At 35.8% G+C, this 25,144-nt stretch overlaps 3 protein-coding genes across 6 annotated transcripts; all 3 read right to left on the reverse strand.

The window, feature by feature from the left end:
- Positions 1–148: 148 nt before the first annotated feature.
- Positions 149–3,017, reverse strand: LOC108969202 (pre-rRNA-processing protein TSR1 homolog). The gene is made up of 5 exons (XM_018933742.1): positions 2,724–3,017; positions 1,308–2,659; positions 1,120–1,243; positions 773–1,039; positions 149–708 (listed from the first exon to the last, which is right to left on the reverse strand). Exons 1-5 carry the CDS (start codon positions 2,904–2,906, stop codon positions 226–228), a joined length of 2,409 nt encoding a protein of 802 aa, XP_018789287.1. The 5' UTR covers positions 2,907–3,017; the 3' UTR covers positions 149–225.
- A 680-nt stretch (positions 3,018–3,697) lies between these two features.
- LOC108969216 (ras-related protein Rab-26) lies at positions 3,698–24,837 on the reverse strand. Of its 4 annotated transcripts, XM_018933769.1 has the most exons (7): positions 20,068–20,099; positions 8,637–9,540; positions 7,842–7,952; positions 5,478–5,586; positions 5,266–5,376; positions 4,030–4,174; positions 3,698–3,908 (listed from the first exon to the last, which is right to left on the reverse strand). In XM_018933769.1, the coding sequence occupies exons 2-7, from the start codon at positions 9,432–9,434 to the stop codon at positions 3,794–3,796; spliced, it is 1,389 nt and encodes a 462-aa protein (XP_018789314.1). In that variant the 5' UTR covers positions 9,435–9,540; positions 20,068–20,099; the 3' UTR covers positions 3,698–3,793. The 4 variants fall into 4 exon arrangements, with proteins under 4 accessions (XP_018789314.1, XP_018789325.1, XP_018789336.1 ...); XM_018933780.1 differs by lacking the exons at positions 7,842–7,952; positions 8,637–9,540; positions 20,068–20,099 and adding exons at positions 23,324–23,434; positions 23,545–24,837; XM_018933791.1 differs by lacking the exons at positions 3,698–3,908; positions 4,030–4,174; positions 5,266–5,376; positions 20,068–20,099 and having other exon boundaries at positions 5,509–5,586; positions 7,759–7,952; positions 8,637–10,345.
- Positions 11,506–13,650, reverse strand: LOC108969223 (peroxisomal N(1)-acetyl-spermine/spermidine oxidase-like). Its single transcript, XM_018933814.1, has one exon. The coding sequence runs from the start codon at positions 13,642–13,644 to the stop codon at positions 11,785–11,787; it is 1,860 nt and encodes a 619-aa protein (XP_018789359.1). The 5' UTR covers positions 13,645–13,650; the 3' UTR covers positions 11,506–11,784.
- Positions 24,838–25,144: the final 307 nt, after the last annotated feature.

The raw sequence follows: 25,144 nt of genomic DNA on the forward strand, positions 1-25,144 counted from the left end.
TTGCCCTCTTAGAAGAAATTTTCGTTGAATAAAGACGTGATCACAGAAACCCAGAGCTATTTTGAAGCATAGGACAAATAATACTACAAAAATGGTATCGAAAAGCTAGGGGTCATTATAATCAGCGTATCAGGCCGAAGACTTTCAATTTAAATATTCAATTATTATGAACTATTCGTAATATATATTTAAAGTACATTTACTATAATATATACATTAATCGAGCTATTCCATTTTTTCGTCCTCAAACTTGTCTTCATCTTTTTCGCTACGTATCAGGCACTCCTCGTAGGTCCATTTCGGATATACCCGCTTATATAGATACATAAAAACTGTATCATAAGAACGTAGCTGTCCATCGAACACACATTTCATGTGACCGTGAGTTCCCAAGGATTCTTTTATATGACCCAAACGCCCACATTTTGTGCGTAGTTTAACTGGTTTGAAATAATCGACATCTTCTTTATTGAAGAACATATAACGCACTGTTGCTGATTTGCGATTGATTCGCATGGGATGTCCACTTAAGACAATTCGTTTCAATACTACTCGATCTGGATTACAAGAAAGCACACAACCGCGTGCGACTAGTGCTAAAGTTGAATCTGGATTTAGTTTAAAAGCTAGTACAGGAGCAGGGGGGAATTGAATTGGCGCGAAGAAAGTAGCACAGACGGTTGTGTGTGGCCGGAAATAACGTTCATACTGAAAGTAAATTAAAAATTTAGGTTTAAATTGATTGGTTTAAGTTTTAAAAATTTTTGCATACTTTGTGTTTGTCTCCATTTGTATGTTGACTGAAAATTGGATTTACAACAAAGCGGCGATATCCACATTGTATTATTAAAGTCTCTTTCGACTTTATTGGTGCCTCAGAATCGGGCAGCCGCTTAAGCACAACATTCATCACTGACATCTGGTGCTCATGTGGTAGCAAACCATATATGACAAGACCTTTGGTTTGACGAGCTGATATATAGGCCAACCATTTAGTTTGCGGCACATTTATGATGTATATGGTTACATAGGCGCCATGCTAATTAACGATTAAGATTATTAATTAAAATAAATAATATTCAGCGAATATTCTGAGAAAATATTTTTTCGAACTCTCACCTGAAATCCATCAACTTCCTTAGCCTCAGAAATAATTCGACGTTTTGTCCGATCAAAATTTTGAAATTGATAAATGCGCGCATAATCATAAGGTAAATTCTCCTTCACATCCCATGGTGAGGTTCTAATAAATTATAAATGCACAATACATACATGCAAACAAATATGAGTTATAAAGATCTTTTTACCTAAACGATTCTAGACCACGGTATTTTTGGAAGCGATCTCGCGCTTCAACATCTAGTGGTGTATCAATTTCATCCGGCCACAATTCATCGAGACGAGCTTCCTTTATTTTTTTCAAAGTTTCTCGTTCTTCATGAAAGTCCATTTGGAGGTCATATTTTTCGTCATTTATTGCAGCATCTGACACCGATGCTGTTTCCACAAACTCTTCTGTATCTGAATCGGGCTTTTGCATTTCTCCGTCAAAAGATTGGTTTTCGCAAGACATGAACTCATCCTCTTCATCTCCATTACTTTCATCTTCACTACCACTCATGTCACTGTCATCGTTACTATCATCATATTTTGCTTCAACGGCTTCAGCATCTGGGATCCAAGCAGCCTGATATGTACTCCACCCTTTAGGAACACGTTTGACTAACTTAGTTTTCTTTGTTTCTTCTTGTGCTGCTTTGATTTCTTCTTCAGTTGGCCATGTCTGTTCTGCATCCATAGCATCTGGTATATTTTCTTTTTGCAATGTAGTTTGTTTCTGTTGGTCTGCTACTCGAACTTGAACTTGTAAATTTTCAGTCCGTTTACCTAATTTAAAACCATCATGCGTAGAAACTATTTGTTGCATTTGAAAATCTCCCAATCCAGGAATGTGTACAAGAGAATTTTCATTAAGTGGTGCTCCACGCAGAAATCCAGTTACTTTCAAAGTAATATTACCATCTAATTGATTTGACTGAGCTTCAATTTCAATTTTATCACTGAATAAGTGCGGTCTATTTGTTTTATTTGGAAGAACATTCCTTTTTTGTCCACCAATACGACGCATAACGTTGAGACCTTCGGTATTGGTATCCAGTTGCATGATTTTTTCTTTTGGCAAAACCTTTGATATAAATTTCTGAACAGATGCCTTAACATCACAACGTCTTTTAGGGTTTATCGATTCTAAATCCATTAGAGCTACTATTGGTGAGGGTATTCCTTGAGCAGATATCATATTGAAAATCCGGTGACCCCACCGATCAAATATCTCATCTTCTCCCATAGCCGCTGAAGTTAACAGTAAGGTCGTATCGCAAGCCTTTAAGTAATCCAACACTTCTACCTCACATCCTCGGCCTATTGGTGGAATAATGAAAGAAAATCTTTGCTTGAAACGTGGTAGATTAATATAGGTAACTCCAGTGTCTGCCCTTTGTACAACAGCTTCATCATCACAACTCTCTAATATAGCTAAAGCTGATTTAGCGTCAATTTGTTGATGCATTGGCAATATGCAAACCATGAATGGAGCGCTGTGCTGAGTACCTAACTGTAGTTTTTCTAATCTCGCTTCTTCTCGTTTCTTTTTACGTATCTTAAAAAAAAAAATTATTTATAAATTTTAACATTATTATTAACTTGTTTAATATGTAATTTACTTGATTCATTTGGTGCCTACGCTGCTCTCTTCGTTGTTCTTGTTTGTGTTTATGCGACACCGCTTTAAGTGAAACCCGACCCTTCAGTGCATTTTCTATGGCTCCTTTCGATCGATGTCGCCCAGTTTTGTGAGCTTTATTTGTTTGTTTTAGCGGCCCAGGCCGATGAAACACCTCAGACATTTTGTAAAATTATTGTATATACCAATAATTCAAACAATAAGAAACTTGAAATATTTAACAAAATACCATGTGTTTCGAATGAAAGCACGTTCACTGGAAGAGACAAGTGTCAAAAAACAAATTGTCAAATTGACACATATTGTGACAGCGTACAAATATGCCATATGAGAGTTTTTATTTAGCTTAATGTCAGAAAGGGATTTTATGTGAACGTGGTTAGATTTATCTATTCGACATAAGATACTATACTATAGAAACTTTAACGAACATTTTTGTTAGCGTTCTTGAGAAAGCGTGACAATTCATACTAGAACAATAAAAATATGAAAGTTACCCAACATTATACTTGGCTGCGCGTCGAAAACTTTTTATAAGAACGTGCTTACATATGCATATAAAAGTGTACATCGAACTTTTCTTTCTTAACAATTCATTAAAGCATATGTCAGAAGGAACGCTTGGCTATCCGTGTTTCACTGTAAAAAAATAGCGACTGCTGTTGAGAATAGTGTAAAGAGATGAAGTTGTCAAAATGTTGCTTCGCTTTGCTTTGCGCCGCTTTAGTGTAATCTGTTAGCTGTATTCATTGAATTTCAAATAATTCTGCGGATCCGCTTTGGCTAAATAGTACATACATACATAAGTACAGACACGCTTATATAAGCTAATTTTGATTTCAAATGTAACAGAAAAGGAAAATATTTTAGGTATTTTCCGTCTAACGTTTGTATCATATTGATCCCAAAAATTTAAAAGATAGTTAATAAAGCTTTGAATATTTATTTTATACATTTAATTGTTTCAGTTGTTTTCTTTTAATTAATAACTTTTTTTGGCAAGTAATTAAGTACGTATGTACTAGTGATAGTTCCCAGTTACCTCCGTGTCTACATCGATTTGCACTGTGCACACATTGTGCGTGCTTGTGTATTATCTCGTACGTAATCGTGAACATTGAATTTGCCATCATCGCCATTGACGGTGCCACGACACTTCAATTGCCTGGATATAAAAAAGCAAAAGTGTTTGTTCTAAACTTGTCTAATATAATCACCAAAGCTGATGTTATAAATTAGTTTTAAACTTTTAAATACTGAACTTTTCCATTTTTTATATAACTCACCTGGCCACAGCAGAGAAAGCAAGTTCTACATTCAATCCTGTTTTTGCCGATGTTTCCATAAAGGGGACATTGTGCTCACGTGCTAGACGTTCGCCATCTTCACGTTTCACTTGTCGTTCACTATTGCTGCAGTCTGCCTTGTTACCTATATTGCATACATATATTTTCATAATATATTATAATGTATTTAGAGTTATGAGATCACAGTTGATAATAATGGAGAGGGGCTAATATTATTTCTTATATGACATAGCCCATATGGATTGAGGTTGTATTGCAACCATTTTTTTTATATTTTAGTTTTAGTCCTTAGGTACTACACTAAATACACCTATCTGAATTTTCATACAGATTGGTCCATATCATTTCTTCCTACATCGGACTACTTTTTTTCTATGTTCATGTAAAGTTTTATCTCCATATGTCAATTAGTATGTATTTGGCAACGGATTCTCTACTACTACTTCAACATCTGTACATACATATATGCCCATGATTGCTTCTTAACGAAATTTGTGAGCTATGTACGTATATTATTGAAATTAAGAAATAAAAAAAAATATGCTTTTGAGACAAAAATTATTAAAAATCGAACCAGTACTTGCATTCTGCGAAAAACAGCGTAGGGTCTCAACATCTATGATGGATTTACTTTCAAGGCTACAACCGCGCCAAAAAATCGGAATCTTTTGCAAAAATTACATTGAGTAGAGGTCTCAAAAGATGTGCTTGCTGAGAAGCCAACTACTTGTACTTATAATGCTACTCACATCGTGTTATTAATATGATATCAAAACTGCTCAGCATAATAGTATATGGCACTCCAAAAATGTACCGAAACCGAAAAAAAAAACTCGTTGAAGATACCGAGAGCCATCGCAGGACGATAACAAGTAGAGAGTTATAAGACAAACTCGACTCGTCAACGCTTCATGACATGCTTGTATTGACTCGGAAGCCTATTTTGTGGGTGATAATAAGGATTTGCGTAAATTTTTTTTTTTTCAGTCCGGGTCAAATTTGATCAGATGGTATACTTAGCACTTATGGGTAGAATCAGTCTGTTATAAATAAAGTTTGTATATTTTAAGGAAGAAGTATTAGATGCAAAGTAAACAAACTGAAATAATCACCCTATATGTACACATTTACATTTCTCCTTGGCTAAATTAAAATTAAATAAAAACGTATAATATATGTATATATGGATATGTATATATGTATTTTAATACAAACCAATAAGCACAATCACAACATCGTCCTGAGTATAATCTCTGATCTCGCCCAGCCAAGCGCGAATGTTGTCGTAAGTAGTTTTATTGGTGACGTCATACAAGAGTAGAAGTGCTACGAACAGTAAAATAAAAAATAATAGTGTATTTAGTGTAATAAAAAATAATAGTGTATTTTTATTTTCGAGTTGAATTTTTATAATCTTCTGAACTCACCGTGGGCATCGCGATAATAGGTGTGGGTGACGCTGCGAAATCGCTCCTGACCAGCTGTGTCCCAAATTTGCAATTTGACGCGTGTGCCATCCACAATCACAACTTTGTTCTAGTGATTGCAAAAATGTGTATAGATAAAAAGCTTAGACATGTACAGTTATATACAATATACATACAATAATACATACGTATATGCTGTTTACTTATAATAGAAATACATATAAATTATATTATTTGTTCTAAACACTGCTGGAGGTACACACATGGTATTGAATACAGGATTGGCAAACAAAAGCAGTATACATTAACGTCAACGAAAACTGAATTAGTAAAAAAAGGGACTCGCATATATGCCATTAAATAGCACTTTGGCTTAATTACACACGATATTTACATATATGACATTCACACCCTGTATTTAACAACTGATCAATTTTGAATCGGTAAAAATAAATAATGAAGAGCCCGGGTCAAATTTGATCAGATGGTATATGTAAATTCATAGAACACTTACAGAAATATTATATATGAACTACTTGTTACATAATTTTTATGTGGTTATAGATATCTTATAAAATTCTTAAAATTATAAGTCGTCGGTGAAGGATTTGTTTCATGTTAACTTTTTTTTTTTAATTATATAAGACGGCGGTCCGACAAGTATTTAATATCATCGCCCGAACACAAATTACTTTTTTTTTTGATAAAATAATGAAAATAGTAAAATAAAAAACTTTAAAAGCTATTCGCTGACTCTTCTATTTTGATGGCGACCCTTACGACTTGGACGGTATGTGCCGATTTGTCATCAAATTGCAGAAAAACTTCTCATGTGACAAAGTGAAAAGATTTAGGAGTTGAATAAAAGCGTTGTCACGAAGATGTATTTTTTTAAACCTAGAGAAAATGTATTTATTAGAAGGGTTAATAAGTTTAAATTTCCCTTCCTTGAAGGCTAAGTACTTAACAGATCTCCCTCGTATACATATTTAAATAAAAAGCTATTAATTATTTTTAATTAATAATCAAACATATTACAAATACACAAGAACAAATAATAGAACTTTAATCAACTACCTAGGACTGTTAGGATCTTTAAAAAATATTAAACTTGCTATATTTAAGTGATGTTAATTGAAGAAAATACAAACTTTTCTATAATTTATACCTTTGAGTTTTTTTTTTATAAACGAAAATGAAATCATTTAAGCGATTAGCATATTTTTCGATTCAATTTATTTTGTGCCAAATAATTTCTTTCACTGGCTATCTATACATATGAGATAAAAAAAAAATATTAAAAACTTCTTTATACACTATCTAATCAAATTTAACCCGGATTGGTTCATTTCACTGTGCTCGCAAACTGAATTAATTAATATTTTTTTCCTACGAGTCATCCGTCCGTGTATGTAATGACGATAACATCAACTACATCTCAAGATCCCTTATGGATTGACTCAACTCATTATTAATATTTTGGGTATGAAGCGTATCAATGCTAGAGATGTTTGACAAGGTAGCTGAGGACCCTACATACATCAAACGCGTCACTAACATACTTGTTATGTGGCGTGGGTTTATGAATACATATGTACATCTTCAAAACTTTTTAACTATATAGCGAATGGCGCTTCTAAAATGAACCGGAACCGAAAACAATTGCTGAATTCGCTGAGGGCCACCCAGCCAGGTTTTGCAAAATATATATGGAAAGTTGGATTAACCGTTGCCATGTTTTCATTGGCTCAGCAATTCAAACTTGAAGGCGATAACAAAGACTTGTATTAAAATACGTGAAAATTAAACAATTTTTTTTTGTTAGTCCGGGTCAAATTTGATAATATGGTATATGAAATTGCAAAAGTTTACTGCTACAACCTTTGCAAAATAATTTAAAATTAAATGTTGGAGCTCGCATTATTCGACAAACACGTATACATGGCGTATGAGTAACCAATCATCATCCAATATGCGTTTTATATGAAAAATCTAATTTCAGATATGTCCATATACACCATAAGCTCTGAAATTGAAAGTCATGTTAACGTGTAGCATTATACATATATGCATAACGACTCAAAAGGTTAGGTCTACGGTCATTCAGCAGTTAATTCTACCATTTTTAAGTCATTCATTTTAACATTTATGTATGTAATTGCTTATAATTATCATATCATATCATGACAGGCTTAAAATATTTACTACTGTATACATATTAAAATTAGAACATAGATACATACATACGCGTAAAGAGGAGAACACACAAATAGGTACGTACACTAAAGTTAAGAAAGACACGCGTGCAACAGTTTTGTCCATTTGACATCAGCCCTGATGACAGTTGACAGAGCCGTTTCTTACCCTATAATCAATGCCTACTGTAGTTATATAATAGTGTGGCATATATTTTCCATCATAAAATCGTATGAGCAGACACGTTTTTCCAACACCAGAGTCACCCAACATAATCACCTATAGAGCAGCAATTCATGGAGAGTAAAATGAAAAACAGACAAAATAAGTGTTATAGCTTTGAAGTGTTTGTGAAATGTTAATGCGCTTTAGAGACTTCAAGTTTCTCAATGAAAAAATATTTGATGAATAGCTCTCATGGAGGGGCGATAAAATATATTTTTCGAAAACAGACTCACTGTGAGCCAAAAGCTCTTGAAAGGTGGTCTAGTCTCTTTCTTTTCTCATAATATTTTATATAGAGTTTTCTATGTTTTAATAGAAATTTATTGAAAAAGTAACTGCGAAATCAAGTGGTTTTCCTATATGTAGGATGGATGGTTGTCATATACAGACCCCTACACCTTTTTTGGAAATAAATTGTTCTGCAGTAAGTTTTATATTATTTTCGTACTTTTATTTTGAGAACTTTGAAGCCTTTGGGAATCATAAACCGAACGTCAATATCTGATTTAAGCAAATACAAAATCTTTATATTATGAAGACTTTCTTAACTCCATATAAGAATTTGAGGCATCATTATTGTCTTAGCTGACTCCTCTTAGAGATGAGTGAGAGTATTCGATTAATGCTTTTATATTCAATTTCGTTCTTAAACCATTATATGAAAAATGGTAATGTTTACCTTGGACATTTATACAGGTTACGAAAAAGTAAGCAAAAAACAGGATTCTTTGACATCACCTTTCCCATCATGTCGTATTCCTCCTCACCATCAGTATAGGTCTTGATGTTGCTGGTTGGTGGCGCCACATGAACATTCGGCTGTGTACCCAATGAAACCATACGCATTAAAGCACGCCCTGCTTGTCTACAAAATGTTGCACCATCCATAGATCTGGAGAAGTTAGGACATGCAGCAGTCGTATCGTGAGCGTTGTCAGTCCTTGATAGCTCCCCAGTATTGTGCATCATCAATCCGAACGATCGTGTCGATTGTGTCAAACTACTCCTGCGCCGTGCCGTTAAACTACTGTCGGCAGTCGGTTTTAAATCAGCACTGGCAATGGTGTGATGTCGCGTAATTTTTGTGTTACCACTATTTTTGTTGCCTTTGAAACAAACGCCACTATGTAGACTGGTACGTCGCAATTGTTGTAACGGCTTCGTGGGTAATTGCAACTGCTGCTGTACTTCCCTCTCCTGGTAGTAGTGATGATGTTTAACGATACTTGGGCGTCGCAGATATTCATCATCTTCATCGTCTGAGTCTGATGTGACATTTATGCTTTTGCTGGGCGAATTTGTGACATCCGTGCTGGATTGCGACTGCCCGGGGATATTATATTGCCATGTAGGCTTGTGTAGGGACTCACGCCGCGGTATGTCAGCGCTGTCATGATCGGTGTCATCGCTTTGTGCACGTGTACTTATTGGCATTTTTGTGGTAGTTGATGAGCTGCCTACTGGCACGGAAGTGGGATGAGATGTGGGGTGGGAAGTGGGCTGACTGACGCGGCACACACTTGACGTACGGCGCATTGTTTGTATGCACTAAGAAGATGTTGTGATTGATGGCTAGTAATTAAATTACTCGGCGAAGGTTTGGTCTTTTTGTGCTTGTGTTCTTGATTTCGTTTGCTTTAACCTATTTTTATTATTGACGTTTTTCGGTGTGAGTTGGTTTTGTGAGTGATTTTTTAATTATAATATATTTATGTATGTACATTAGTTAACTTTTTTGCTGCTTTTGTTATGTTAAATATAGATTAGTTCTAGATGTTGGTTGGGAATATATAGTAAAAACACTTTGACGTTGGTAACGTCGTATTCTAACGAATACGGCTTAATCTGGATCTTCTAGTCTGCACCTTGACGTTGTTGGGTGGAGGTGGACCTACAAGTTTTTAGTCAACTTCGAGGAACTATCTGATTTTCTGAGAAGCTCTTTATTGTAGAAACGTACATAAACTTTTTCACAAATTAGTCAAAGATCAATCGTTATTAAAATATGATATTCAGGAAAATATTCTGTGAATTTCAGTATTACATTGCACAGATTGATCGATATTTTCGGTATAAAGGTATTGCGGTCCACATATTCGAAATTTGAAGTCCTATTTCGGGAAGATATGCCATATTTTGAACATACTATTTGTACAAACATTGCACTGATGTCGCCATTGGCGCTTGATTTATAGCTATACTGTAAATTGAAAGAATAAAATGAAATTTTAAACTCTGATATCCAGAAAAAGGGTGTTTCCACAATCTGTGCCAACTTCTTTGCATAAGCCTCCTCAACATCGCTTATAAGGATCGGTATAGCGTACTGTATACGAGATTAAAACCTACCGTCAACACACTGATAGGGTGGCTTTAACCCTGGAAAGTCACCAATTGACCAGATATTCACAATGTGCCGAATTTTGGGAAAGATCCGTGAAAAGAGGATCGACACACACTACCTCTTCGTCGATTTCAGAAAGAAAAAGGAGCTGCCTTAATTCCGCTATGTACGAATCTGGTATATCTGCAAAACTAATATGGCTGTGTAAACTGCTGTTGAGCAATACCAAAAGCTCCATCAGGATTGGGAAGGACCCCTCCGAAACGAAGGTTCAGGCAAAGCGACTCCCTATCGTGCGACTTCAATCTACTCCTGGAGAAAATAATTCGAGCTGCGGTTCTGAGTAAAGAAGGTACAATCTTCTATAAGATTGTACAGCTGCTGGTGTACGCCAATGATATTGATAAAATTCACGTCAACAACCGCGCCGTTAGTTCTGCTTTCTCCAGATTGGATAAAGAATCGAAGCGAATGGGTCTAGTAGTGAACGAGGGGCAAGGTGAAATATCTCCTGTCATCAAACGGACAGTCGTCGCACTGGCGACTTGGTTTCTACGTCACTGTCGTCATAACTTTGAAGTTATGGATAATTTCGTCGATCTTGGAACCAATATCAACAGCAACAACAAGGACAGCCTCGAAATCCAACGCAGAATAACTCTTGACTACAGGCGCTACATCAGACTGAGTATGCAATTGAGAAGTAAAGTGCTCTTTCGTCGAGCAAAGACCAAATTCTACAAGTCCCTCATCACCCCGTTCTGTTATATGGTGCAAAAAATGTCTGATGAGTCGACATTACGAGTTTTCGAGATAAAGGTTGTGTAAAAGATTTATGGTCTTTTGCGCGTCGGCCACGGCGAATATCGCATTCAATGGAACGATGAGCTGTATGAGATATACGACGCCTTTAAAAGACATTTTCATTCTTGCAGAATATCCACTATTAGGATAGCTTATAAAATTCAACAAATAAAAGCGACTACCAACACCTCTGTCGAAGGTTAACTGAAATCCGTGTAGACACCAGATAAAAATGTTGAAAGTATTACTAACATGTAAAAAACTATTCGTAAGAATATGTTAATTGTTTAGAAGAATGGAACTTGTGGAACTCTTCAATTGTCGAAACACGATCACAGGTCTAACAAAGTTAGCTGTTTATCATTACTTGATTATTGTTGTTGTAATAATTTATGAAATTCCTTGAACACTAGACATAAAGCCCTTACAATTGTTGAACAAATAAAAGCTTATCTCAACTTGATTTATCACACTAAACGCGCACTAACAAATTATTATTTGAAACTAAGTTCAGCAGTAACATAATAGGTACTTATCAACTTAGTGCTTATTTTATTTACAATATCAAATAGCTACACAAGTGTAGTATTTTATCAGTTTCTCTTGTATACATACGCAATATAATCAAACAAACAAAACAAGTTAGTGAACAAATTATGCACATAATCTTTTCTACTCATTAAGCTATCGCCGTAGATTTTCGCAATATTGCCATGACATCCGCCTTCGCAACGCTGCTCATAGTTGTGAAGTGCGTCCCAGGTAGTAGGTAATCAACCGCTGCGCTTCTCGCCAACCACTCTCCACCGCGCCATGCACCGTCGAGTAGAAATGTGTATGTGTCGCTTCGCCAGCGAATTGTAACAACGGTTTACCGTCGCTGTCAGCGGTAAGCGGTGCTGCTAAATCCCAACCACCTGCGCGCAACTCGTCGGCATACACGGAACGAAATGTATAACTACCGCGGAAATTGGGATTGGTGTACCAGCGTGTGCGTAGAAATCTCAATGGCGACGGCACCGCAAATGTGAAGAATTTCTTGAAGAGCCAAAGCAATGCTTTAAGTACCTCGGCTTCGGCGAGAGTTTCCATGTGACGAGCATGTGGTCCAATAATCCAACCTTGTAGTATGCGCGGTTGGCAGGAGACACGATAAAAGCCGAACACGCTTTCCAACCAAAAGTACTCAGAGTTGCGCAATTCCGCCAAATCATCGTCGCGCCAAAGAAAACAAAAGCCCGACCAATCGACTGGTGCGAAAGGTTCAGTAAATTCTAGGAAAAACTTATCGACTGTACCCAATTTGAGACCGTCAATGGCGCGGGATTTAGCCAGCGGTAGTGCAGGTGTAAACATTTCCTTATGGTTTTCCTTGAGCACACCCAAAGATACGGTGCAGATGACATGATCCGCCTCGATTAATTCACCGTTCCAAAGACGTATGCGCACGTCACCGCTTTTCGTCCGCCAATCAATGTTTTGAACGCGCGCATTGAATTGTATGCGCTTGTTTAGTAATCCCATATCGTCCGTCGCTGTTTCATCCTTCTTCGCTTGCATTAGTAGACGCAGAAAACTGCTAAAACCTTTATCTTTCCAGTTTAACAGTAGGTCCCCTTCACATACCCAATATTCGAGATGACCTTGGCCGGAAACTTCGAAAAGGTGATCTGATGCTTCTATTGAACTTTCGAATTTCTTGTAGTTTTCGAAGAACTCGCGCGCCACAGTCTTATCAATTTCCGGCGACTGTTGCAAATCGCGCCAAAATGCCTCTGTCAGATATGTGCCTAAGGAGCCTTCATAGCCCTTCAAGCCCTCCTGTCGTTCGGGTAACAAATTAAAGGCGACCGACTTGAGCGTATTTGCGACTGTTTCGGAAAGCACTTCCTTGTTGGAACGCACGCATTTGTAGTCATCGTATATGTCACCTGTTGGCTGTAGCATACCCAAATTGCGCACCGTCTCAAAAATGGCATTACCTTTTTCACCGTGACACCATTGTGCGCCCAAGTCGACTACGTTGTCCGCAAAGGGTATGGTGTGTACGCGTCCGCCATAACGATTTTCAGCCTCGAGCAGCAGAACATTTTCGAATCCCGACTGTAGGAGCCTTGTGGCTGCAGCTATACCAGCAGAGCCGGCACCAATAATTACAATACGCGCAGATTTCATTGATTTCAACTTTGATGTCTTTTGCCCGCTTGTTGTTGTTGCTGCCGTTGACATAACTTCTAGCCGATGGCAAATGGTCTTGTTTTTGTCAGTGTCTTCGTGCACTTTCTTTTTGTTTCGTATTATCTCACGTAAATGGTATGAAACTATCTCTTTGCACGCTCTATTTCGGTTAGTTGTGCGTTGAGCGAGCGTTTTGTCACACACACGTCTTATAAAATCGGCGTTCGCTGAGCAACTAACTATTGGCACCGTCACTTGGTCATTATCGTAGCTCACACCACCAGCTGTTATGCTTATCCGGTCGAGGGTGCTGATAGTGGTGGCGATAGCGCTCACAAGCGTGTGTGAGAGCGTTGGCCATGCGACGCGAATGCATTGAATATTCAGCAACTGGCGAGTGCAGCAGCGTATGTGTGTCATAATAAAAATATTTTTGATTGGAAAAATTTGTTGTTTGTTTAAATTTATATTTCTTAACTTTTTGTTTGACATTGAATAAGTTTAGGCTTAGTTCTCACAATGCCGATTTGAGTTCAAGATTCAAAAACGTCATCGATAAACAGTTTGCGGTCCGTTTAATAATAACAGTTGATTTCACGAAGTTCAAAAAAAGCCTACTGTGAAATGAGTTCTAAAAACAACTAATGTACTCACTCATTCGATATAAGAGCTCAGATCGCCTAAAATATAATATAAAATATAGATCCTTCTATTGCACTTTTGAAATAAAATTAGTATCAAAAGATCAAGTGTGGTTAAAGTAAAATTTTTCGAAGGTATCACTTTTTCAAATAACATTTGTAGAACTTTTCATTTTCAGACCCTTGATAAACAACACAAGACGTAATGATGACTTTAAGATAAAAAGTAGTGTGACCGTCAGAGTATAGACGTTAGAAATGTTTCGACCAACATCATTCAAGTTTTTGTAATGAGCAGGTACGAAGCAAAACGTTCTACAAAACATAAGTAGAAAAAGAGAACTCTGAACTAATAGCTGCGAAACGCTATATAGTGGGAGAAACGGCTGATTTGGTGGGATTTTATTAATACATCACGCTATTTTTGTTCGTACAATTTAGTATTGTAGATAAATATGCCTAAAATGAAAATTACAAGTAGAATAGCATATTTTTATTTGTACGTATTTTAATTTTAATGGCGTCTGAAGAGATATAATTTAAAAACAATCCCTCTAATTCTTTATTGAAAATAAGGCTGATAATAAGAATATTTTTATCTATTAGTTCATCCTTCGAGAAGTGGAAGCTTAATCTTATTACAGCATCGTAATGCATGGTTCTGATGGAAAAAACGATTCTGCCATCGTGTTTTTTCGTAATTTATTTTCGAGTTTTGTTTAAGTGAAGTTTTCGAAAGTATTTATTTGTGGCTTCCTAGAGCTTCTGCTGACATCTTACCTATCGGAAGGGCAACTTGTTTTATATGTACATATATATTAACTGGATTTATTATTGATGGACAAACGTGTGCATATAACTCCATGGAGACTAGTACTGGCCGCAGTTATGAGCGGATGATGTCGGAAACTTTTCAGCACTTCAGTTAAGGTCCATCCAATTAGCCAAGTTCGCTTAGTATAACTCTTATAAGAACTATTTCCAGCAGTGAGAAAATGGATGAAATTAGATGATAACCCTGCCCACTCTCCATATAATGTGACTGTTAAAAAATAATAAACGATGGATTAATAACTAAATATGCTAAAGATATTTAATTTTACACTAGATAAAAATTGAACGATGTTTGCTGCACCGTTCACTTTTAAATAAAATCACATATCTCAGAACCTACTCGACCGATTTGAACCAAATTTAGTACGTAATATTTTTCTAACACTTCTATATCACAGTGTGAGAATGGGTGAACTCGGAGTACAACCGGACTATAAAACATAGTTTTAAATTCCATCTGATTCTTTCCATTCCAGTGTACATTATCAAGAAGGAATTAATATAACGGTAATAAGTGGAAGAGGATTATCTCACAAGGCTTCCTCTTAACCTGAATACAATTAAACTATGTAATCCTGCACTTTTCTTCAAGTTAACAAGTCTTACTGTTATATACTCATACTTTATGGTGCTGCTGCCTCTATTCTCTCTCGTTTCTAGCAAATACTCGTACGTAATAATTACTATTACATTACAGAATACGTAGGTATATATGTATGATATATTCATGCGGTTGTTTGTTTTGAAAGTTTGTTTGTCTGCAGGTTAGGAACATTAATTAAGTTTTAATTGCCTTAAGCAAATCATACAGTAGCGTATATTCTAAGAAATATAGACTCTTACTGCGATAATGAGAGTGAGAGGAGATAATTATGCCAGAAGTTTTAATAAGTACAGTTCAATTTATTTCTTACAAGTTAAAAGAAATTAGAAAAAAATTGAAATGCCTGTAGAGACGATTTTCTCATGATAAGTAATTTTAGATACACACCACCTCTTCTGAATTTGGTATCTCCCCAAAACTTTTACGGTTGTGAAAACTAACGTTGAGCGAAACAAAAAGCTCCTAAGGGTTGGGAAGGACCTCTCCGATACCAAACGCAGTTTCAGACAAGGCGAGTCTCTTTCGAGCTGCAGAGCTAAATAGAGAAGATACCATTTTCTATAAGAGTGTACATCTGCTGGCGTACGTCATTGACCTCAACAACCGCGCCGTTAGTTCTGCTTTCTCCAGAATGAATAACGAAGCGAATCAAATGGGTCTAGTAGTGAATGAGGGCCAAATGAAATATCTTCTGCCATCAAAAAAAAAAGTCGTCGCACTCGCGACTAGACTCCCATGTCACTGTTGACAGTCATAACTTCGAAGTCGTAGATAATTTCGTCTATCTTTTAACCCGTATTAACAGAAGCAACAATGTCAGTTTCGAAATCCAACGCAGAATTACTCTTGGCAACAGGTGCTACTTCGACTGAATAGGAAATTGAGAAGTAAATTCCTCTCTCGACGAACGAAAATAAAACTCTATAAGTCACTCAAAATTCCTGTCCTGTGATATGGTCCAGAGGCTTGGGCGAAGACAACAACTGATGAGTTGACGTCGAGAGTTTTCGAGAGAAAAGTTCTGTGAAAGATTTACGGCCCTTTGCGCGTTGGCCTCGGCGAATATCGCATTCGATGCCTCGCTGTTGTTAACTCGGCTATAACCACGTAAGCGGTGTTTACGGCAGTAAAGAAGAAGTAATTTTCGAGACAGTAGGAAATATAAATTTTCGCATTCCCTGAATGGGGTATATTAAGTTTACGACGAGGATTGTAGTTCCCAAAACCAATTTCCACGTTTGCCTAAATAATATATAGCTATATAAATGATCAGCATGAACAGCTGAGTCGAATTTTATATATACGAGATATATCTTTTGAAAATCAAGTTCTTATATGAAATACTCTTTTATTTGACAAGATATCTGAACGATAATTGGCATAGGATATTGTTGTAGGCAACGCTACAATCTCTAAAAATATTTACCAGACTGGGCGACCATATCATAGAGTTGCCAAACAAACTGGCCGATGAAAACCAAGGTAAAGAACTTTTTATACTATTTTATGCTATAAAAATGCACTTCCGAAGGGTATTACAGCTTCTGTGCGTTTTATTATTTTTATTAAACTAAAGCGAAACAGTGTCCCATAAGAATATTTAATATTTACATAATATATAATACTAAAAAATTACACATCAACTGTACTTACAATAACAACAATCTACTGCACGTTTTTTTAATACTTATACAAGGGTAATAGCTATGTCCACATGTAAGTATGTAGCTTCATATTTGTATTTGAGCACTCTTTATTCGATTATTTAGGCCAGATAACAAATAAATCTATCCATTTTCCAGAAAAAATGCTTTGAAAGCTTTTCCGCTTGAGCGTACAATTTCTGCATACTCATCACCTAAGCCTAACGAAGGCTGTTCCAACAAAAAAGGCAAATAAATAATAATCGGAGTTGCTAACGTCTTCTTCACGTGTCTATAGATGCGTAAGCAAAGGCAAAGCAGAAGCCACCCTTAAGGTAAACGTTTGCAATTTATATGTTTCAATATTTTCAACAGCACTACTGGCAGTAAGGGTACAGTTCACAACTGTTGAGATTTGGTACACATCCTATTATGCCATTGTCATATTTTATTTATAGCTAAATGCGTGCATGCGTTTGCTTAAATGTAATTTTAAATTTTCAATAAGTTTTCCACATCTTTTGTGCCTTTTCAACATTGTGTGTACTTGTGGGGGCGCAAGCAAGTATATATGTATATATATATATATATGTATATATATGTAAATGTATATATATGTATTTATGTGGTTATGTGGGAGTCACCCTAAACGCTTTGACTCTGATAATATTCAAATTTACTGTGGTAACCGATAACCACAACTCCCGCTCTTGCCGTCTGCTCTCACCCCATTTTCTTATCTGTACGTTTTCATTACTCCCGTGCAGCATGAAGTCGAGTACATATTAATAAGTTGTGTACATTATCGATTTTTGCGGCATCAGATTTCAGTGGCCTTCGACTGTACGCAAATAATTCATGTGCTCAGGTGAATTGAAGCATGCACATACGAGTACGTACATACATATGTACATATTTTTTACCTCACTACGTAATTATAAATAGTTTTCAAGTTTCTACAATAACGAGTATGGCATAAATATGATAATATGGCGAATAAGTTTTTGTATCATAGTAAATATTACATCATTTGTCATGGTTAATTTATACGGCAGCAATTTGTTATAGTACTTCGATTAGAACAGTATATTCGGAAATTGTAGCATTGACTTGGAAAATAATCTGTACCAAATTTCGTGAAGATATCTTGTCAAATAAAAAACTTTTCCATACAAGAATTTGATCTTTATTCTTCAGTTTGTATAGCAGTCATAAGCTATAGTTCTCCGATCTAAACAATTTGTTGAAGGATTATCACATTGTCTTGGATAATAATCTGTGTCAAGTTTCGTAAAGATATATGCACAAATAAAAAAGTTTCCCACACAAGGACTATATTTTGATCAGCTACAAGCTATAGCGGTCCGATATCGATGGTTCCGATTAATGAGGAGCTTTTTGGGAAAAAAGACGATTGCAAAATTTCAGAATGATATCTCAAAAACTGAGGAATTAGTGTCCGTCTGGATTGACAGACAAATGGTCATCACTCAGCTCGTCCCGCTGATCATTTGTATTGTATATGTACTATATTTAAAGTTTCCTTCTTGGTGTTATTAGCTTCGCGGCAAACTTAATTTACCCTGTTCAGGGTATAATTATATGCAAACAAAATTGTCTATGTAAGGCTATATGTATATGAAATATTTATTTGTCTTCATTTATACCAATGAAAAAAATTAAACCACGATAATTCCACATTTTGTCCTTGCTCTTTTAATTTCAAAAGTTTACTTTGACCTTCACACAAGTTGATGGCTGAAAAAAATATCATTATGACTGGTCAAATTTTAATCACTTTTGATGATGTGAAATGAAACCCTACAAAGGCAGATTATATATTTTCTATAGATACGTATGTATGTATATACATAGCAGCAGAAAATAGCACAACGATTGTGCGCTGCTAATTACCAACTTTACCCCAATTTTAAGACGAGGGCGGTTTGAGAATTCCACGAAATTTTATTAGATAACATTTTTTACATTCGCGGATTCTTTCACCAGCAGCTTTGAACCCATACAATTTATAAATTTATCGCTAAAGGCACTGAATATCATGCCAACCGAGGATTATAACAAGTAATTGGAAAACTGGCTTAAGCATTGGCATGCTTGTATCGGCTCTTGAGAGTCTTTTGAAGGAGTTGGAATTAATGCGAAAAACTGACACTACTGAGATCGAAAGTGCGGTCGCTGGTGGTTAAACAGTGTGTAAATCTTTATATAACTTGCTATGCAAGATGTCATGACATTTTTAGCTCCTTTTCCAAAGGGAATTTATCTGTTAAGGGGTAACCCCTGGGTTTTTTGATTTAAAAAAATCGATTTTTTATTTTATCTTATTAAATTCTACAACACCTCTAGTCTTTAAATACGTTTTTCTTGAAACTGTGTTTTTGGAGTCGGTTGGCAAGATTTTTCAAGAACTATTTAACCAATCTTCATGAACTTTTACGCAGATCTTTGGGATGCAATTCTAAAGACTGATCAACAAGAAATACAGCTGTGAAGGGTATTATAGTTTTCGTTAGGTTTTTTCTTGAAGAAACTGAGAATTTTTCTATTCATATGAGGCCATAGAGTATTCTTTGTAGAATATCCGTCAATTACTGCTTAGCTTAAGCAATGCCCGTATGTTGTCTCCATTGGCATTATTAACTCAAGTAAAATGATTAAAAGAAAAAGGCATCAAGTGACATGGCCTTGTAGCATCTTACATTTGTAAAAAAAAAACATGAAGTGGTGTGCCACAAAAAGGCAAAAAGCTACGCTAAACCACTAGAAAATTCACAAACAAAAATATAAATTAAAAGTAAATGATTCTGTATTGAAATAACTAAATATACAATCATCTATATTTCTATGCATATTTTGCAAAGATGACGGGAGAAATGCACATTAGTCTTCTGAATGTTAAGCACGTTTTTAACTCAAATTTAACTTTTTCAAATATTTCTTTATAATTACAGCAAATATTTGCCCGCGAAAACTGTCACAGTGCACACATAATAACTGTTTTACAATCCACTTGTGAGAATGTGCACAAGTTTTGATGTGAATTTTATTTCTTCAACCAACATCTAGTTCTATGATTTGAATAGCTACATATATTCATTACCTTTTTCAAGTGTGAACAAAACGAAAATTATTATTTTAATCAATTTCTGAACACTTTTGAAATAAATATTCAATTTAATTAAATCACAACGTCTTAAAAATGTCTCATTTGATTTAACAACAATTTTTGCACTGTTTCACACATTCACGCACGAGGCGCTGCACGACAGCAGTGACCGAGCACAGCGGAATGCAGCAGGCGTTTAAATTAACTGAAACGAAATTCAATGTCAATGGCGACTGTCGTCGCAGCAGCAGCGAAGTTACTTCGTTACAATTGTAGTGGGTGCTATGGCCTCGCCTGCGTGTTGTTGTTATTGTTGTAGTAATAATGAAGCTGCGGGTGAAACATTGGCGCACTGTGCCAGTTATGAAGTACGCTTAGAACAAATTGTCCGTGCTTGTAGGCATGACCAAGTACATAAACACACGAATGACGGTATTTTCTTCAAACGATGACATCGCTGTTTACTCACATATACTTAACTATATATATGTATGTATGTATGTATGTATGCCTGCATACTATGCCTTTAGCACACACGCACTTACACTTTGTGGCCCCCAAGGTGGTCAACAATTAATTTCCGTGTGCAAGACTCACTATATCGCACACAAGTGTAGAAGTATAGCGCTGGCGTCTGTCTAGACGGAGTGGACCGCATGGGCAGGAAATGCGCAGAAAACTGAAATCAGCGCATGCTGTATGGCTGCATTGTAGCCATTAATCGTGGTAGCAGCAGGCGGTAGCCAACATGCCGCTGTGTTGTCATGTTGTCTAACTGGTGCGCAACATGTTGATAAGCGTCTAAGATATATTCAACATGTTGTTCTGTATACAATTGTGAATTTTCGTGGTTTTTATGAGCATATCTAAATATGTAATATACAATTTTGTGCGATTTAAATCTTTATATGTTCATTCAAAAGAATTCGTATTAATATGTGCTTATAGCCCTCTTTTGTCCTCATCCATGTTTCCGCAACTTAAATTATGATTTGGAGATGGACATTTTTTCTGTTGTTCGCATTTTTACTCAAAAAGTCATCGATAACGAATTGTTGTCAGAATATGGATTATGATTTAGCTTAAATGTTTCATGTGAGACAGAATTCTACAATATTATCCCTGTGCCTTTTCAGTATATATCATTCAATTAAATAAGCGTAAACAACAATGATTTTTTCACTCAAATGAAAATTTAAGCGATTCCTCTTTCTGTTTGGCCTATTTGGGTCACACTTTTCTCGCTACATATTTACTTAGCCTCTGTATTGCGACTACAACTCCACCATATTCAGGTTACTTTATTATTACTGATTTGATTTCTTTTCCAATAATACTAATTATGTTATAAGTACAAATAATCCTCTAAATTGATTCTAATATTCGACAAGCTACACAATGGTTTTAATAAATACCATTAAAAGTTTAAATCTGTCAACCAAATTTAGAAGGTTATAACAAAGTGTATTCACTACAAAAAAGCCTCGTTATAATTGGTTTATTCACATAAATTGCCAGAAGCCAATATTTGAAACGGCTGACCTCATGCAGAACAGTCCCATACAAGCTTACATTAGTTAGTGTATGACAGGGCGTATGAGTGATGCGCGATAAGGTGGCTGGCAAGTGCTTGCAAACATATACAGGACAGGGTTGTATAGATGTTTCTATTAGTATGTACCACTTGCGGTACCACACTAAAATAACTAATTTAAAATCGTAAATGCCGTTAGTATAAGCGAAAGTCTAAAAATTGGAGTTACTGGCAGCAGATGCTCTAAATAAAGATGTTCAAATGATATATGTACATATAATTAAACTACTTTATTTAATATTGGCGCAGTTGTAATGAGAAATTAATTTTAGTACTAAGTATATTATAAACATTTATGTTACTATTGAACCTCACATTGATATATTGTGTTTAACTTCTGTTTTTTTCGTTAAATAATTAAAACACAAATACATTTTTGTTAAATACTTTAATGTGATCTCATAAGGCTAATTGTGAGTTTTATGTTTAGTTAAAATATTAGATTAGATAAAAGCTTTTTAAAAGCTTAGTGGCGAATGTCTCCAGCAGTGTTTAATACAGAAAATAAACTATTATATATGCTTATTAGCTGCTTGCTTGTGTAACCGATCCGGAAAAGAAAATTTTATTCAGTGAATTTTCTGTATTGCTGACAGGTTTGTACGGGATATTACAGATAATTAGTTTTGTAAACAAATATTTTTATTTTTTAAAGCTCTTTTTGGTCCGCATCGCCAGCAGAAGCACAAAAATCTAAGTAGTTAAACTAAATTTCTAGTAATATCTCTGATCAAAGATAATCCGCACTGGTCGTGGTAGCTGTACCGAATTGATGCAAATTTTTTCCTAGATTTTCACAATCTTTTTATATGTACAGATGAAGTGTGATTTTCATATGTTAGAAAGACAAACCTTTTTGTTTTTTATGATGGGAAACAAAAAAATTGAACAAGGAGTTGAAATTTTGTGTGTCCAAGGGAATCACGGCTACAATATCATTGAAACTGTCGCAGAAGTATTTTGGGCAGTGTTCTTTATCAAGAATCGAAGTATTTAGTGAGGGTTGTAAAGTCATCGAAAACTTGTCACATGGCACTTGGGAGTGCTCCTGACAGTATTATGAAAAAAGTTAAAGAAAAAGTGCTTGAAAATCAGAGTGATAGCAGAGGTTCTCAAAATTATTTATGTAGGGACTACACATTTTGGTTAATGTTTTGGGTATAATGCGTCTCAATGCTAGACTCGTGCCAAAAGACCCGAAACTTGTACCAAAACGGCATCGGACAGCGTAGGAGAGAAACCTCTTATCAAACGCGTAATTACTGGTGTTGAGACGTATGTTTATGAATATGAAGCCGAAACAGTTTAATAATCTAGTGAAGGGCGTTTATAAAGCAGCCGAAACTAAAAAAAAAAAAAAAAATTTGCTGAAGGGACTGAAGGTCATCCCAGCCGAGGCTTATAACAATTGTATGCAAAATAGGATGAATTATGCACTTGTATTAAATTAAGAGCATATTTTGAAGGCGATAATAAAGATTTCTATTAAAAAACGTGAAAATTTACTTTTTTGGTTTTGCCAGTCTGGGTAATCTTTGATCATATGGTACAAGTGTATTACGGTACCCCAAAACAATGGTACCTCATTTGTTGTTCTTTTACCACACGGTTACAAAAGTATGCAACTAACAATGGTTAATAAATGTTTTTATTTACCGTTAAAGCGATGCCGACTGTCGCAGAAAAGGAACCTAAGCGAAACTCGCCCGTATTGTACTTTACCAGGAATGATGTTTTACCAACACCGGAATCGCCAAGCAATATTGTCTAAAAAATATGAAATAAAAAAAATTAGACGATTTCACTTCTTAAACAATATATATATATATAAACAATACGATTTGTTAATAAAAAGTGGTTTCACTTGAAAAAATTACCTTATGATTGACCGTGTCATCGAACGGCGGCTGCGGTGGTTGACAGTACATGCCCACTTCATCGTAACGATAGGAACGCCAACCATCTTCGAATTCATCGTCATCACCATCACCATGAAAGACGGCGTCTTCAAGAGCATACATTTGCAGTGCCTTAACCGGTGGACGATAACCCGGATAGCCGGTACTGTAAGCATTGCTACTGCTGCCGCCAAGACTGGAACCGATACCGCTACTGCCACCACCACCTAGACCGCTGCCGCTGGTTGCATAGCTGGCGCGATAGCGTGCCGTCTCCTCTAGGCGGCGTTGCGTGGTCTCGGGATCTTCGAAAACGTCGTCACTCATACTGCTGGCATCGTCGGGTATATGGGACATTTTCAATTAACACACTAGGCACACACGCGATTTATAACAAGCGAGTCCTTGTAGTGCGCGAAATATAAAGCGAAGTAGTAGTAGTGAAAGGATGTTTCTTGGAAAGCAGTGTTGGGGTTAGTCATTACACGAATATTACTTATTTAAATATTTTTTTCTTTTAATATTTTTGGTGTTTCATATTAACTAGTTACTACGACTTGTTTTAACGGGTGTTGGTGGGATACTATTTAATACTCAACGGTAATTTCTAGTTATAATTTGAGCAACAGGTTTTTTTTCGTAACAACAATACAATTAGCTTTTTGTGCAGTTTTGAAAGTGCTGTAGGAAATACTTAGTTAAATAAAAGCTAATGGGAGTTTTAAAGCTTTTGTAAAGTTCAGTTTTCCCGTGCTTTCGTGTTCAATTTCCAAATACGTTGACTGAAATGTAGTTTAGTCACTCAGCTGTTGGTTAACAGTTAGTTGAACAAAAACAGGGTTGGTGTTTTTACAGTTATCACTGTCTTATTAAAATCACAATTGCTATCAGTGGCCGCTTTCGTTTTTCTCTCTCCCATATCCACTTTTTTTTTATCGAACAACGAAACAATTCAGTTTTGTTTATACACTTTTAACGTTTTCTTGTTTTTGTTGCAAAAGAGTTTCTTTTCCAAGTATTGGTGTTTGCGTGGGTGTACTTGACAAATTATTTTAGTAGCTAAGGGTATGCTTTGGGGAGCATTTGCTGCACGTCATGTGGTAAATGTAATCGGTATGACCATATGTTAGGTGATGACGTTTTTGTATTTAGAGTTTGATTGTCCATATGTCTTTCCTTCCCGACAATATCGGAGTAGTGGCGGTGGTTTGGCAATGTTTCTCGTTTTATTGTTATTAATAACTGAAGTTTTTAAATGTAATTTTATATGTGAGTATATTTGTTTTTATTTGCACGAGTTACGTTGTTGCTATTTAACATTAAATTTTATATGGTGCTATTTAATTTTTCGAAGTTATAGTGACAATCAATACTATTATTTATTTAAATACGTGGCCAGTCGCGTTTTTTCTCATACGATTACATTATTTTTTTTTTTTACTGGTTAACGTAGAATATATAATTATCCTATATGTATTCATAGGTGTAAATTCATAAATCGTTGTCACACACACTTGTGCCTATACTGGTATATAATTTTCTATATTTTCAACAAGTTTGTATATTTCGCATGCACGAC

The sequence above is a fragment of the Bactrocera latifrons genome, unplaced genomic scaffold, assembly GCF_001853355.1.
Source record: "Bactrocera latifrons isolate USDA-ARS-PBARC rearing strain unplaced genomic scaffold, ASM185335v1 scaffold_104, whole genome shotgun sequence".
Taxonomy (NCBI): Eukaryota; Metazoa; Arthropoda; class Insecta; order Diptera; family Tephritidae; genus Bactrocera; species Bactrocera latifrons.